This window comes from Galeopterus variegatus, unplaced genomic scaffold (genome assembly GCF_000696425.1).
Source record: "Galeopterus variegatus unplaced genomic scaffold, G_variegatus-3.0.2 Scaffold454, whole genome shotgun sequence".
Lineage (NCBI taxonomy): Eukaryota > Metazoa > Chordata > Mammalia > Dermoptera > Cynocephalidae > Galeopterus > Galeopterus variegatus.
In genome coordinates, this window is record NW_007726565.1 from 122809 (window position 1) to 138629 (window position 15821).

Genomic DNA, 15821 nt, shown 5'->3' on the forward strand with positions numbered 1-15821 from the left:
CCCCTTCCAGTCGGAGCTGTCCGCCAAGCGCGCCTACCGCGAGCTGCGCCTCCTCAAGCACATGCGCCACGAGAACGTGAGTCGCCCGGCGCCGGGACCCCGCGCCCGCTGCCCCCGCGTGCCCCCCCCCCCGCCTGCCTCCCCTGGGAAGAGCGGCCCCCGGGCACCCCCTGGTGGGAGCCAAGCGAGGGCCCGGTCCCTTCCTGGGGGACCGCTTCCCCGAGATCCAGCCCTCTGCGTCTGTGCCAGCCCCCGGGAAGGACTCAGCTCCTCGACTTCCTCCTCGGGCCACCTCTGGCTCCTCAGCCCAGGCCCTGGCGAGGGCACGGTGACGTGCCCGGGGCATGCTCCAGGCGGGAAGAGGATTTTCCTGGAAGGAGCACTGCTCCTCTTCCCCACCGCAGGCCCCTGCAGCGCCTCCAGCCCTTCTGGACCCACTCTGCTCCTGTTCACCTCCGAGTCTTCTGCCTCAGGCAGGGCAGGTCCCCTGGGAACGAAAAGGGAGCTGGGGTTTGGAGAGCACTGGGTACAGTGGCCTTCAGACAGACACCTTCACGTCCATGGGGGTGCATATCTAGACCCCCAGCAGGGAAAGGCCTGTCTCTTTTCTTGGGACTCCACAGATGGCTGCCCCTGGCCTCTCCTATGGCCATTTCTGGTTGCTAAGAGCCCTTCTCTCTGCCAAGGAGAGACTTCATTTGTCGACATGGTTCTTCCTGGGGCTGTGAGTTCTGTCCACTCCATGCACATCACTCTTGCCTCACCCCTGGTCTGGGTCCATTCTGAGGGCTGATGGCCCAGGCACCAAGACCCTGGCTCCACACAGATGTTCTGGCCCCTCCTGGGTCAACAGGGCCACCAGCCCCCTGGGAGAATCAGTCCCTGTGTCCACCAGCAAACTGACCCCCTCAGTTCCTGGCACTCTTCACCGCTCTGATGGATCACCTGCACTCACAGACTCCCCATGTCTGCCCCTGGCCCTGGGCCCTTCCCTTTTCTGGTGGAGTCCAGCCATGCCACAGCCTCACCAGCCGGGTGTGCAGCCTCCTCTGCCCTTGGATTCATCCAGCTTCTCACCCACCGGCCCGCACTCCTGCCCACCCCCAACCTGCCTGTCCATCACTCCTCAGAGGATTGGGCTCTGGGGCCTCCTCAGCCATCTCCCACCTCTGACCCAGCCTGTGCTGGGCTCACCTTGCTGTACCAGAGGGTCCTACCGACCCATTGGGTTCCTGACCCGCCTGCAACTGGGCACTGCTGCCTCCAGGGTGCCTGAACACAAGCTGGGAGGGGCTTCCTATTGTAGACCCGATTTCCCATGAGGAAACGGAAGCTCTGAGAGGCCGCTTGCCTTGCTCAGCAGGAGGAGTGACTACAGGCCCATCCTGCCACCCACACCACCCCCCACCCCAGGGCCCTGTTTTCTGTCCTCTGGCTAATGCACTCTCCCTGGTGCACCCAGGCCCTTCTCTGGATGCCCCACTCTCTTCTCTTATCCTCCCCCTGCCCACACTCCTGCCCAGTGCTCGGTCCTGGTGGCTGCAGTGGTCACCCAGCTGTCCCTCCACCTCGTATCTGTTCTTGTCTCACTCTGGTCTGTGTGTACACTGGAGCCAGGAGGAGATGTTCAGTGTCACACCCTTGTTTACACCCTTCCCTGGCAGCTCTTAGGATCGAAGCCAAACCTTCACCTGGTGTGCGAGGCCCTGCCCGGCCTCCCTCCAGCCCCTCCTCAACTCCTCCCTGGCCTGGGCCTCGGCCACCTGGCCTCCCTCTCTATGATCCTCAGACTCTCCAAGCGTCCTCTCTCCCACCTTGGCTACCATGCAAGTGGCCTTTGCCAGGTGTTTCCCTGCCATCACATCCACTGGCCCCTCCGACTACTTAGATATAAAGTCCTCCTCGGAAGGCCTCCCTGGGCTCCTGTCAACCCAGAGTTCTGGGGTGGCAGTTGTCACATTACCTGTCTGCTGTCCATCTCCCCCAACCAGGGGCTCTGCGGGGACCAGGTTTGGCTGTCACAGCATTGCCCGCCTGGGCCTCACCAGCAGGGGCTCGGCCCCAGGAAGGACCTCCCAGATGTCTCCAGGGTGCTGTCTGCACCCTGGTCCTGGGTCTCTTTGGTTGGGGAGAGGAAGCGGGGGAAGAAAGGCCAAGGGGCTAGAGCCCTTTGGACCGCTTGGAGCCAGCCCAGACTTGGAGCTGTCCCTCCCCCAGAAGATCCCGGCTGTCACCATGCAAAAATAGCCTGTGTCTGTGGGCATGTGGGCCAGGGCTGGGCCATGCTGCCACCGGGCAGAGTCAGGCTCTGTGGACAGTGGGGGGAGATGAGGACAGCTGCAGAGGGGGTTTCCTGCCCAGAGAGCAGTGCCACCCTGGGGAGCTTGCCAAGCCCCTGTGTCCTCCCCCACACCCTTGACCCCACCTAGCACTCTCGCCCTCCCCCCAGGTGATTGGGCTGCTGGATGTGTTCACTCCTGATGAGACCCTGGATGACTTCACAGACTTGTGAGTACCTGCCTGGGTGGGCAGGGTAGGAGGGCAGTGGGCAGCCCAGGTGCCAGCTTCTGGTTCTGGGTTGGCATGGGCTTTCCCCTGCAGCCCTCACAGGGGGTGCACATTGCCCACCCCTCCCCAAACCACAGTCCACCCAGTGCTCTCCTCTCACATGCTCCTGGGATCTCATCCTCCCTCCAAACCTGGCAGCTGAGCCCTCTCCAGTGCCAGAGGTGTGAAGCTTGGACCTGAGCATTTGTTAACAGGCAGGTCCCGTGCTCGGGACTCTGGCACCAAGTTTATGGCCTGTAACTGGAGCTGCTGACCTTTGCTGGCGGGTGAGGCAGAGGCGGCAGGGAGCATTCACCCTGTCCCTGCCCTGCTGAGCCTGTCCTGCAGCTGGCCACCCCTGGGTTCACACCCTTGTCAGCCAAGGGCAGGGCCTGGGAAGGGCTGGAGAGGGCAGCACAGTCCTCACTGTCTGTCTTGCAGAGGTCAAGGATGGACACTGGCCTCAGCATCCTCTGGGGGGTGCTAAATGCCACTCTCCTCTGTGTCTCCCTCCAGCCATCCAGCTCACCCCTCTGACTCAAATGTCTTGCCACCCCCACCCCTGCCCAGGCACCTCCCTCCCCTGCCCGGGGACCTTTGTGTTCCTCAGCCTTCCAGCTGTAGCCCCGGCACCATGCTGGGCACGCAGGGCCCTTCAATTTAGAGTCCAAAACCCCAAAGCTCAGCCCCTCCCCACCTGGGGGGAGTAATGGGCATGTGTTGGAGAAGGTAGGGTCATTGCTGACAGTGACAGGTGGGACCAGAGGGTTGATGGAGCCTGGCACAGCATGGTGGGAGCTGTGAGGACTCTGCCAGGGCAGGGTGGCAGGACCAGTGGGGACTGGGTGCTGCAGGTGACGTTCCGAGGGGCACCTGCTGGGGCGGAGTCTTCCCGGTCTGGGCTTGGGTGCAGCGGGCGGGACGCCCGGGTGCAGGGGCTGGTCCTGCTTCCCCGACCACATCCCAGCCTGCTCCCACAGTTACCTGGTGATGCCCTTCATGGGCACGGACCTGGGCAAGCTCATGAAGCACGAGAAGCTGAGTGAGGACCGGATCCAGTTCCTCATGTATCAGATGCTGAAGGGGCTGAAGGTGGGGACCTGCAGGGGGGCCGTGGGAGGTGGGAGGGTCCCTGAGAGGGGCGCGGTGGGGCAGGTTCTGTGGCTCTTTGGTCCCACTGAGCTGACGGCTGCCGACCACTCTCTCTGCCCCCACAGTATATCCACGCTGCCGGCATCATCCACAGGGTGAGTCCTGGTGGGGGTGGGAGGCCGCCTGTCAGCGCGTCCCCCAGCTGTGTGGGCATGTGAAGGGCTGCGTCTCCCAGCCTGCAGTTCTCACTTGTAAGGAAGGGATGATGGGGTCTGGTGGGGGGTGCACATGATGCCCCATGCACTGCTTTTGTCCAAAGCCTGTCCTGGGGGCCCAGGCACCACCTCCCTGCCTGGAAGGGCTGCAGGGGACAAGGGGACCAGGCCAGGTCTGCTGGTCCCTTGTTTAGGTGCTGCCGGGCTCTTGGCCTTGCACCTGCTCTGGCATGCGGAGTTTAGTGGTCGCCTTTCCTCTGCCCGCAGGACCTGAAGCCCGGCAACCTGGCGGTGAATGAGGACTGTGAGCTGAAGGTGCGTCGTCCAGTATGGAGGGCCAAGAGGGGGGCACAGGCGGAGGGACCAGACCGCAGGCCTCTGGGCAGTGGCCAAGCAGCTGGGGGGCAGATGGGCCCTGGGGTGGCTCGTAGTGGGGGTGGTGCTGGGCACACTGCATGCCTGCTTCAGGTGAGGGGTGGGCGGCACCCCTGTCCTCCCTGCCTGAGCCAGGAAGGGCTCAGGATGCCTCCGGAGGGTGAGCAGGGGGTGGCAGACCAGGGAGAGGCGACCCCTGGGTACCTGCTTCTGAGGTTGGTGGGCTGGGTGCACCGGCCACAGGGTGGAACCCAGGGGGTGGTTTGGGGTCCGAGGCTGTGGCCTCAAGCCCTGGAGGGTTGGCAAGAGGTCCCAGCATGGAGGCTTCAGGCCCAGCTGCTTTCGGGTCTCCTGTACCACAGCTGGCCCGCTCACTCCTCAGGGGTCCCCTCGGTTCCACCACCCCCATTCTTCCTGTAGATCCTGGACTTCGGTCTGGCCAGGCAGGCAGACAGTGAGATGACGGGATACGTGGTGACGCGGTGGTACCGGGCACCTGAGGTCATACTGAATTGGATGCACTACACCCAGACAGGTGAGAGGCTGCCCGGAGGCTCGGCACCCCCCAGGCTGCACCTCCTGTCTCCCTGTTTCTTGATGGGGAACCCCATGGCAGCGGCTCCCCGGGAGGCTGCTGAGCTGGGGTGGGAGCCGGGTGAGGGTGTGGGCCTGCCGAACCCAAACGGGCCCATGTGTCTGCCGCCCCCTCTCCCCCACCCCCACGGAGCGCTGACCGGGGCGTCTGTGTCAGTGGACATCTGGTCTGTGGGCTGCATCATGGCGGAGATGATCACGGGGAAGACGCTCTTCAAAGGCAACGATCGTATCCTCCTGCCGTGGGCAGCACTGGGGCCAGCGGGGCTGGGCTGCGACCTGGGCCAGTGGGGGGCCCGCTCTCTGGTCCCTGCTGTGCTCCTGACCTTAGTGTAGACCTGGACCAGCTGAAGGAGATCATGAAGGTGACGGGGACGCCTCCAGCCGAGTTTGTGCAGAGGCTGCAGAGTGCCGAGGTCAGGGGGGGCTGAGCGCGGGGCCGGGCGTGGGGCTGGGGCTGGTCCCTCACCCTTCCTTCCACGCAGGCTAAGAACTACATGAAGGGCCTCCCCGAGCTGGAGAAGAAGGATTTTGCCTCCGTCCTGACCAATGCAAGCCCTCTGGGTAGGGTTGGGCGGGGTGGAGGCAGGGGTGGGGGTGGTATCGAGGTGGGGTCACAGGGCCCTGCAGCATGGGGCCTCCCACGGCCTGGCCTGATGCACCTCCCCCCAGCGGTGAACCTCCTGGAGAAGATGCTGGTGCTGGATGCGGATCAGCGGGTGACGGCCGCCGAGGCGCTGGTGCACCCCTACTTTGAGTCCCTGCATGACACGGAGGACGAGCCCAAAGCCCAGAAGTATGACGACTCCTTTGACGATGTGGACCGCACACTGGACGAGTGGAAGTGTGAGTTGGTGGGGGGCTCTGGGCGGCACCTGCCTCTGGACCCCCATCCCTGGGATGCAGGTCAAGTGAGGAAGAGGATGAAGTCAGAGGGCGGCTGGGGCTGTGCAGCCTAGCCAAGGTGACCTCTGCCTGCAGCTCAAGGATGAGGGAAGTGTGGTGGGCAGCTCTGAGCTTAGGGCAGCAGTGCCCACCTTGCGTCTCCGCTGCCAGACCTGTCCCCATGTCCAGGCCAGAGGCCTGGGCCATCTTGGAGCCCCTTCTCGTCCACTTACCCTAAGGCCTCTCTGCCCACACCTCTTGAGTTTGCCCTCCCACCTGTACAACGTGCACTCTTCATGTCCTGCCCACAGGATAGTCTGCCCCTAGGCATCCCTCAGGGCCTCGCCCCTCCCCATCTGTCCCCTCCAGCCCCACTGAGCAGTTCAGACCCTTTCCCCCCACCGTGTGCTGTGCTGTGCACCTCTGGGCTTTGCACTGGCTGCCTCCTTACACCAGGGGCCCTCCCCTCAGCTTTGAGGGCTGGCCAAGGACACTTCCCCAGCACCCCATGCCCCTGCTATGGCCCCAAGGCCCCACATTGGAACAGGTCTCCTCTGTCTGTGCTCCCAAATGGCATGGCAGTCGTGAGGGCTGGGCTGGTGTCTTCTCCACAGCCCAGCCGCATAACCAGCCTGGGGCTGAGGGCAGCAAGTCAGCACAGGGGGTGCCACTGTGTCCCAGGCCCCGTCCTGGCTCTGCCTCCCACCCAGGGTCTCGGTCCTGCATACTGGGGCAGAGGGACTGGATGGGTGGAGGTCCTCAAACCGTGTTCCTTAGGACCGCAGTTCCTCTGCGCTGTCCTGTGTGCTTCTGAGTTTGGTTTTGTTTGATGAAGGGTTTCTGCTGCTAAAGAGACTAACTTGAAAACCACGGGCCACAGGATTCTCTCTGTGGTCCCCACCACATAAACTGTGGCTGGGAGCTTTTATTTTTACCACAGACCATGGTGAACACGTGGCCTGTTTGTGGCCCAGCCCCTGGTCAGGAGTGCAAACACTTGTCACCTCCTGTTTCCTGGGGACATTGACTTTACAGGGATGGCCTCTTCAAACAAACTTTCCCTGAGTGGGCCGGCCCATTAGGATTAGAGAAAGGGCCTGAGGCACTGGTTTCTGCCCGCGTGTGCTCAGCGTGAGCTGACCCTGTGGGTGGAAGCAGAGGCTGACTCTCCGTCTCTGTCTCTCTCGCCCTCCCCAGGTGTCACTTATAAAGAGGTGCTGAGCTTCAAGCCTCCCAGGCAGCTGGGGGCCAGGGTCTCCAAAGAGACAGCCCTCTGAAGACCTCTGGGCCAAGGGGTGGGGGTGGGGGGACAACCTAGGGACCCTGGCTGGCGCTTCACGCCTTAGCCTTCCACCTGGGAGGGGATCCTGGCTATCACCTTGACCTTGGCTGGGCTTGCATCCCAAGGCATCTCCTGGGAGAGGATGAGCAGGCCCCTCGTTCCCAGGATCGCTCTTCCCTCCCTCAAGCCTGTTTCTCTGCTCTCGGGCACCCACCTCAGCTGACCTTAGAGGAGCATCTGAACTTTCTGGACAGGACCCCATCTGACCTGGGGCTGGCCTCTGACCCCTGGAGCAGGTGCCCCCTTCGGCCAGGGTGCAATAAGAAGCCTAAAAGCTGGGAGGACTCAGGGTCAAGTCCTGGCCTCAGTCCTGCTGGAGGCCCAGCACCTGAGAAGAAAGGACAGAGGGAGGGCACAGGGTGACGACTCAGGGACAGCATCTCTCCTGGGGGCGTGTCTGTGGACTCTCCTGCACCCCCCAGCATAGAATGTAAGTCAGCCATGGGGTGTGCCCATATGGCTGGAAGGAAATAAACCGTTTTGTAAATCTCCCCCTCTGCCCTGCCTCCTGATGCTTGATCCCAACCTGGGCCTCTGAGCTGTTGCCCTGCACAGGGAAAGGAGGGTGGTCTGAGAGCACAGACCCTCTGAGCCAGTGAGCCTTGAGTCCCCCATTGGCTTGGCCCCCTTCCCTTCTCTCCTGTGGGGTGATCTTCCTCTAATGGCTTAGAGTCTAAGCCACAGTGTGTGGACCCTGGAGCCAGACCCAGGGCCAGGGCCTGATGAGGAAGGGCTGTTGGGGTCAAGCCTGGGTCTCAGCTCCCTGCACCCTCCAAAGCCAGAGGCTCCTGTGGAGGGAGGGGACACACTGGGCACAGTGAGACACCGCTGGCTTCTGCAGCCAGGTGGCAAGCTGCCCAGGTGTGGGTTCTGTTCTCTTGATAAAAGCACCTGCTCCTGCTCCCGCCACACCCCAGCAACTCTGGTGGGCTGCACTGCCCTCTGCCGGCCATTTGAAGTCTCTGAGGACTGGTGGCTGGGTCAGAGGCCACACCTGGGCTCCTGTGGTTGCCCTGGATCCTCCCCACCTGTCCCATAGGCAGGGGCACCCAAAGTGTGGCCAGGCCAGTGGTCACAGGGGAGGCATACCCAGACCATCGAGGGGGTGGCAGGCCCAGGCTTCCCCCTCCCAGCCCGGAGTTCAGATGAATATGCATACAGTGGGCTCACCCAAAAGCAGTCAGAGGAGTTGCCACAATGGGCACTGGCTTTCTCTGCCCAGGGGCCCTCTCGTGCCTCAGATGGACCCCCACCCAGACCCACCGCCCTCCACACAGTCCTGGTGGGGCACTCTGCAGCTGGCTGCGTCTCTTTGCTGCCTGGGTCAGTGGCCACGCTCAGCACCCTAAACAGCAGGACTGATTGAGGAACATGACTAGGGGCCCCAGGACCCCTTGGTTTTGGGTGGTGGCTCTGGGTTTCCTTCTCTCTCCGGCCGCCTCCCTCTTTCCTTCCTTCCTCGCTCAGACCCTCCCTCCCCGTCCCCTCCCCTCCATCCGGCCTCCTGCGCTCCTCGCCTCGCCCGACGCTGCGGTGACTCCTGTCCAGGTTCTCGGCCTCCACTCTGACCCTCTGACTCTTCGTCCACTGTTTGCTCTTCGGCTAGGGGTCTTCCTTGAGCTTAAATCGGACCCTGTCACTCTTTTTTAATTTTTTTTAAATTTATTTTTATTTTTTTTTAAGATGACCGGTAAGGGGATCTCAACCCTTGGCTTGGTGTTGTCAGCACCACGCTCAGCCAGTGAGCTAACCGGCCATCCCTATATGGGATCCGAACCCGTGGCCTTGGTGTTTTCAGCACCACACTCTCCCGAGTGAGCCACAGGCCGGCCTGTCACTCTTTTTTTAAAGCGTGGGGGTGGTGGTGCATGTGGATGCATCCAGGCTGAGTTAGCCACGACCACCACCCCCAGCCGGGCCTCCCACCACCCGCCTTGCCAAGGGGCTCTCTCCTGCCTCGTGGCCTTTTCCCCTGGCCTCTCCTGGCCTCCTACCTCCCTCACATCGGCTGCCCTGGATGCAGTGGGCTGGTGACACATCTGACCCCGTGGCTTGTGTGGTCAGGGTGGGCTGGGGGAGGTTTGGTGCAGAAGGAAGCAGGGACGGGAGAGGCTGGCCCAGGGCAGTCAGGTCTGCGAAGGGGTGGGAGCCAGGCGGGTGGAGGAGGCGGAGCGGGGGGCCGGGCGCGGGTGGAGGCTGGCGCGGCTCGGCATCCGGCCCGCCCGCTCCCGTGTTGCTTCAGGGCGGGGTTGGCTGCAGCCAGGGGAGGGGCAGGGCCTGGGTCCAAGTCGGAGGAAACCGGAAGCTGGGCCCTGGAAGCCAACTTGTCGACCTCGGCCTCCCCCTGGCACCAACTGCGTGCCTGGGACCCCTGTGCGTGCCTGGCTTCTGTGTGCCCACCGCCCAGACTCTGTTCTAGGCAAGTCCAAGGTGCTGGGCTGTTCCCAGGGCTGCACAGCGGGGACAGGCAGTGCAGGCACCTGCCAGCAGAGGGCATTGGGTCCTGCCACCCCAGAGTGGCCCAGAGTGACCCCAGCCCAGCCATGGGGACTGCGCTTGTGTACCATGAGGACATGACGGCCACCCGGCTGCTCTGGGATGAGTAAGTGTGACCTGGCTGAGGTGGGGGGAGGGGGAAGGGCTCTGCGCACTGAGCTCTCCCTCTGCCCCAGCCCTGAGTGTGAGATCGAGTGTCCTGAGCGCCTGACTGCTGTCCTGGACCGCCTGCGGCAGTGCGGCCTGGAGCAGAGGTGCCTGCGGCTGTCAGCCCGCGAGGCCTCGGAGGCGGAGCTAGGCCTGGTGCACAGGTCAGACCTGGGGAGGGCCACCAGCGCCCAGGACAGCCCACCTAGGGGTCCGCCCTGGGTCCAGCATCTCCCGGGCGAGCCTCTCCCCCATGCGCCTGTCTCGCCGTGGGGGTTGGGTGAGCAGGCTCAAGGCAGGAGGGAGTAATGGGGTGGGCACTCCTGCCAGGACTCCCAGCCCCTCCTCCCTTCCCTGCTCCTGCTGGTGACCCTGCCTTACCTACCTGCCCACCCGTCTGCAGCCTGGAGTACGTGGCCATGGTTCGGGGGACTCAGGCTCTGGGCAAGGGGGAGCTCCAGGCGCTGTCTGGACAGTACGATGCCGTCTACTTCCACCCGGTGCGTGCTGTCCATCCCCACCACCCCCAGATACACATCCACACGCCTGTGAGAGTTCGTGCCATGGCTGCCAGCCCCAGCCAGTGTCCCCTCACTCATGCTGTGACAGCTGTCCATCCCCACCACCCCCAGATACACATCCACACGCTTGTGAGAGTTCGTGCCATGGCTGCCAGCCCCAGCCAGTGTCCCCTCACTCATGCTGTGACAGTGCCCTGCTCACCCCACCTGCTGCCACTTCTGGCACCCAGGACCAGCCTGGCCCCTTCTGCTCAGCAGTGAGTGCTCTGCAGCCTGGCATAGGCGTGGCCCTAGCCTGTGAGGACGGGGCTCATTTGCACCCCTGCCCCACAGAGTACTTTTCACTGTGCCCAGCTGGCCGCGGGGGCCGCACTGCAGCTGGTGGATGCCGTGCTGATGGGAGTTGTGCGCAATGGGCTTGCCCTGGTGAGGTGAGAGCTGCCCCTCACCTGGCTGCCCACCCCCGCCAGTGGGCCCAGGAGGGGACAGGGTGACCCTGATGTGCCTCATACCCCGTTCTCACTTACCAGGCCTCCTGGGCATCACAGCCAGAGGGCAGCTGCCAGTGGGTTTTGTGTGTTCAACAATGTGGCCATTGCAGCCGAACATGCCAAGCAGAAGCACGGGCTGCACAGGTGTGTGCCAGGTGGCTGCCGGAGTGGGGACCGAAGGAGGGTGGAGCGTGTGGCTGAGAGGACCCACCCAGCCCCTTCCCATCCTGGCGGAGCTCCTGGCTGGAGATGGGAGACCCTGCCCCTCAGTGACCCCCAGCATGGTCTGTCCCAGGATTCTCATTGTTGACTGGGATGTCCACCATGGCCAGGGCATCCAGTATATCTTCGAGGATGATCCCAGGTGAGCTGGGGATGGGCATGCGACCCTTCCTTGGAACCCCACTTTTGGGGGGTTTGCACAGCCTGGCCTGGAAAAATCCAAGGGGGAGGCGCAGCTGTGTGCTCAGGGATCAGCGTTCCGCAAGGAGCCACGGAGCTGCGGAGAGTCCTGACCACTGACCTCTAACCTGCTGTCTGTCCACAGTGTCCTTTACTTCTCCTGGCACCGCTACGAGCACGGATGCTTCTGGCCCTTCCTGCGAGAGTCAGACGCAGATGTGGTTGGGCAGGGGCCAGGCCACGGCTTCACTGTCAACCTGCCCTGGAATCAGGTGCCCACCCACGGCCCCCCACCCAGCTGACCATCTTCACATGCACCCTTCCCCTGCCCCACAGCTCTGAGCCTCCAGGGCGTAGCCTGGGGCATCCTACCGGGTCCCCCCAGAGCCCAGGCCCCAGAATGAGGACCCCACAGTCCCCACTGGCAGGGCTGGCCTGCTGACGCTCCCTCCTTGCAGGTCGGGATGGGAAATGCCGACTATGTGGCTGCCTTCCTGCATGTGCTGCTCCCACTGGCCCTTGAGGTGGGTGCGCTGGGGGTGGTGACCCCCAGGGCAGGTGGCGGGAGGGGGAGTCAGTGCCTGGAGTCCCACCATGAAGGACAAGGAGTCATTCCAGCAGAATGTGAATGGACCCTTGTGGGGAGAGGAGGGTCCCTCAGGAAGGGCCGGGCCACCCCCTCACCTGGGCTCCAGCCTCTTTCCTGCCCATCTCGACCTGGCTCTGCCTATAGTTTGACCCCGAGCTGGTGCTAGTCTCGGCAGGATTTGACTCGGCCATCGGGGACCCAGAGGTGAGGGCCTGGTCTGGCTGGGGAGGGCCTCAGGGGTCCAGGGGCCCAGACCTCCCATCACACAGGTCTCTGGTTCTAGGGGCAGATGCAGGCCACGCCAGAGTGTTTTGCCCACCTCACTCAGCTACTGCAGGTGCTGGCCGGCGGCCGGGTCTGTGCCGTGCTGGAGGTGACCATGGTGGGCGAGCAGGGAGGGTGCACAAGCCAGGGCTCGGGGCCAACAACACTGGGAGCATGGGAGCCAGGCCCCAATGTGCAGCTGGGTGGAGTGTGCTGCCTGGGTCAGTGAGCCACAGATGGGCCCCCCGTTATGCCCTGCCCCAGTGACACCTCTGCCCTATCACGTCTCCACCCTCCTGGCAGGGCGGCTACCACCTGGAGTCGTTGGCGCAATCGGTGTGCATGATGGTGCAGGCACTGCTGGGCGACCCTGCCCCCCCGCTGTTGGGGGCCATGGCGCCATGCCAGAGGTGCGAGGGGCTGGTGGGTGGGTTGGGCTGGTGGGGGAGGCCATGCCTTACTGAGCTCGCTTTGCCCCCGCAGTGCCCTGGAGTCCATCCAGAGTGTCCGAGCAGCTCAGGCCCCTCACTGGATGAGCCTGCAGCAGCAAGGTTAGTGTGGGCCAGGCCTGGGCTGGCAGGATCCCACCTTGGACTCCCAAGTAGTGGCCATGACTATGAATGCCTCCTAGGTGCGTCCCCTGTGCTGAGTCCTAGCACCTGCTCCCTGGAGGGGAGGCCCAGTGGCCCCACCTTCAAGGCAGGAGCAGCTGTGCTGAGCTCCCTCATGGACCAGCTGTGCCTCCACCCCACACCCCCTGTCCGCACGGCAGTTGTCCTGACTGTGCCAGATGCCACCCTGGTCCTGCCTCCTGACGTCCTCCGTCAGGAGGCATCAGCCCCGAGGGAGGAGGCAGAAGCCTGGGCGAGGTGAGCAGGGCAGGCCTGGGGAGGGGTGGGGCCACATCCCTGCACGTGCCTGTATGTGACTGATGTGCGGTCACTTCGTGTCTGTGTGTCCCTCTGGCTGCCCACCACAGGCCACATGAGTCCCTGGCCCAAGACAAGGCCCTCACTGCACTTGGGAAGCTGCTGTACCTCTTAGATGGGATCCTGGATGGGCAGGTGGGGGTGCCTGGGAGCAGCTGGGGGTGCCATCGACAGGGGGTGGGGAGGGTGGCGGCCCAGGACCTGCTCACAAGGTATGGCCTGTCAGGGGAGGGCTGGGTGGTGCAGAACCACACAGACATGAGTGTTACCTTGTGCCAGTGACCACTGCTAGAACAGCTCCAGGGATGGGGATCACGCATCACCTGCCTCAGCCCCCTTAACTAAGCAAATTTTGGCAGAGAAGTAAAAGGGGCGATTTAAAGTGTAGTTTTGGGCTGGCCCGTGGCTCACTCGGGAGAGTGTGATGCTGATAACACCAAGGCCATGGGTTCGGATCCCATATAGGGATAGCCAGTTGGCTCACTTGGGAGAGCGTGGTGCTGACAGCACCAGGTCAAGGGTTAAGATTCCCTTACCGGTCATCTTTTTATTTATTATTTATTTATTTATTTATTTATTTTTTAAAAGATGACCGGTTAGGGGATCTTAACCCTTGACTTGGTGTTGTCAGCACCATGTTCCCTTACCGGTCATCTTTTTATTTATTATTTATTTATTTATTTATTTATTTTTAAAAAGATGACCGGTTAGGGGATCTTAACCCTTGACTTGGTGTTGTCAGCACCATGCTCAGCCAGTGAGCGAACCGGCCATCCCTATATGGGATCCGAACCCGGGGCCTTGGTGTTATCAGCACCGCACTCTCCCGAGTGAGCCACGGGCCGGCCCTTACCGGTCATCTTTAAAAAAAAAAAAAAAGTTGAGGTTTTAAGCATCTTATTTACAGAAACGGAGTGATTTGACCTCAGAGTGTAAGGGAGGACTGATAACAGCCACACAGACAGGAACCAAAAAAGGGATGAATGGGTCTGTTTCCCAGGCTTGGGAGTTGGGTGGTGTCTTATTCTTCTGTGTATGCGTCCCCCAGGTAAGCAGCGGCATTGCAGACACCCCAGCCCCTGCTGCAGCGGCCACTCTGGATGTGGCCATTCGGAGAGGCCTGTCCCGTGGAGCCCAGAGGTGAGCCTCACCTGGCTGTCCTGAGCAGAGCACATGGGTACTCCCTGCTCTGGCTGGCCACATGGGGAGGGCTCTGGAAATGGATCCTGGGCAGTGTGAGCACAGCCTGTCCTGGGGCTGACTCTTCCTGCAGACTGCTCTGTGTGGTCCTCGGACAGCTGGACCGGCCCCTGGACCTCGCTGATGATGGGTAGGACTCTCAGATCATGCATCTGTCCACTCCTGCATGTGGGTGGGGCACTGTATGGCGAATGGGGGCCTTCCAAAGCTGGGGTTTGGGACAGGGGCACTGGGGGCAATGCCAGGTGGATTTCCAACACAGAGGGTCAGCAGTCACAGCACCCCTGCCCCACCCATCCCTGCCTGTGGCCCCCAAGCTCTCCTCCTCCCTCTCCCCTGCTGTCGGGGCTCAAGAGGGTGAGCAGGGTCTCACACATATGCACACGTGTGCACGGTGCTCACTCTTCCTGGAAGGAGGACTCTGTGGCTGAACATCAGGGGCAAGGAAGCAGCTGCCCTGTCCGTGTTCCACATCTCCATGCCACTGCCAGGGGTGAGTGGCTGTGCCATGGGGTGGGGCAGGTACTGTGGGCCCCATGAGTGTATGCTGCTGCAGCTCACCAGCATCAGTGTGAGGGCCAGCCCCCAGGCTGCCTGTTCACACTCTGGGTTCCCTGAGATTGGGAGGTGGGGTGGCTGGAGCCAGGAGGGGTATCCTGGATGAGGGGCTGGGGCTCTGCTGTTGTCCCCACAGACAAACGGTGGGTTCCTGAACTGCATCTTGGGGCTGGTGATGCCCCTGGCCTATGGCTTCCAGCCTGACTTGGTGCTGGTGGGGCTGGGGCCTGCCCATGGCCTGCAGGACCCCCAGGCTGCTCTCCTGGCTGCAATGCTGCAGGGGCCAGCAGGGGGCCGAGTCCTGGTCCTTGTGGAGGAGGTCAGTTGGGAAGAGTGGATGTACTGTTGGATGGGAGGTAGGGACAGATCAGTGAGTCACGGCTTCCACCTCTGCCCCGGCCCAGGAATCCACACCCCAGCTTGCAAAGATGCTGGCCCGGGTGCTGCATGGAGAGGCACCTCCCAGCCCGGGCCCTTTCTCGATGGCCTCTCCAGAGGACGTCCAGGCCCTGATGTACCTGAGAGGGCGGCTGCAGCCCCAGTGGAAGATGCTACAGGTGGCGGGAGAGCCCGGCGGGGAGGCACGGCGCTGCCCTGGGGCCCGGGGGACAGTGCTGCCTTAGGGCCAGCCCGCAGCAGCGCGGGCCCGCCGTGCGCCTCCTTCCCAGCTCCGTTGGTGCCGTCCTCACCCGGTAGCTCGAAATCGGCCAAGGCCGGCGTATTTACATCTCGGAAACAACGCCCGGCCGCCAGGGCCGGCCGCTGCGGCGACCTGAGCTCCGCCTGCCCGCCCCCGCGCCCTCCACTCCCAAGCAGTAAACGCCGGTTCCACGAAAGCCAGACTCTGCCTCTTTTACTGCGCCCCCGCGGGTCTCCGTTTCCCCACCCGCGGGAACGAGGTTCCAAGCCAGATGCGCGCTGCCGCTCATGGCGGGCTCCAGGCCCGCCCCTTCCGGTCCCGCCCCGCGTGCCGTCGGCATCCCCGGTGACGCATTTCCGGCGCGCCTGCCTGCTCAGCGGTCCCCGCGGGCGCTCCCCACCGTGAGCCCTAAGGAGTTCGCGCGCGTGCGGCCGAGCCCCGGGGACCCTGCCCAGCCCTGCCTGGCCCGCGAGGCCCGGGCGGGACCCTCTCCCAGCCGTAGACGTTCTTGTAAGAAAAACGAGCTCCGAGACC

General features: G+C 63.1%; 2 protein-coding genes across 4 annotated transcripts; both read left to right on the forward strand.

Moving 5' to 3' along the window:
* Window positions 1–8: 8 nt before the first annotated feature.
* Window positions 9–7542, forward strand: MAPK12 (mitogen-activated protein kinase 12). 3 transcript variants are annotated; one of them, XM_008568941.1, is made up of 11 exons: window positions 9–76; window positions 2450–2508; window positions 3528–3639; window positions 3765–3794; window positions 4122–4169; window positions 4650–4764; window positions 4981–5052; window positions 5160–5239; window positions 5309–5387; window positions 5496–5669; window positions 6906–7542. In XM_008568941.1, exons 1-11 carry the CDS (start codon window positions 62–64, stop codon window positions 6983–6985), a joined length of 864 nt encoding a protein of 287 aa, XP_008567163.1. In that variant the 5' UTR covers window positions 9–61; the 3' UTR covers window positions 6986–7542. The 3 variants fall into 3 exon arrangements, with proteins under 3 accessions (XP_008567163.1, XP_008567162.1, XP_008567161.1); XM_008568940.1 differs by having other exon boundaries at window positions 24–76; window positions 4957–5052; XM_008568939.1 differs by lacking the exon at window positions 9–76 and having other exon boundaries at window positions 2425–2508; window positions 4650–5052.
* A 2014-nt stretch (window positions 7543–9556) lies between these two features.
* Window positions 9557–15483, forward strand: HDAC10 (histone deacetylase 10). Its single transcript, XM_008568944.1, is given in 19 exon segments — window positions 9557–9652; window positions 9723–9857; window positions 10097–10193; window positions 10548–10645; window positions 10745–10849; window positions 11001–11069; window positions 11253–11379; window positions 11566–11631; window positions 11841–11900; window positions 11980–12069; window positions 12264–12370; window positions 12444–12517; window positions 12592–12829; window positions 12940–13024; window positions 13938–14029; window positions 14163–14219; window positions 14504–14582; window positions 14784–14966; window positions 15052–15483. Coding segments are annotated over 19 exon segments (2040 nt in total). The 5' UTR covers window positions 9557–9593; the 3' UTR covers window positions 15271–15483.
* Window positions 15484–15821: the final 338 nt, after the last annotated feature.

Bases quoted from the DNA above. Each gene is read 5' to 3' on its own strand.
- MAPK12 (XM_008568939.1), top strand. From the start codon at position 3,538: ATGCCCTTCATGGGCACGGACCTGGGCAAGCTCATGAAGCACGAGAAG. The intron at 3,640-3,764 runs GTGGGGACCTGC...CTGCCCCCACAG, and splicing joins AGATGCTGAAGGGGCTGAAG to TATATCCACGCTGCCGGCAT. The intron at 5,388-5,495 runs GTAGGGTTGGGC...ACCTCCCCCCAG, and splicing joins GACCAATGCAAGCCCTCTGG to CGGTGAACCTCCTGGAGAAG.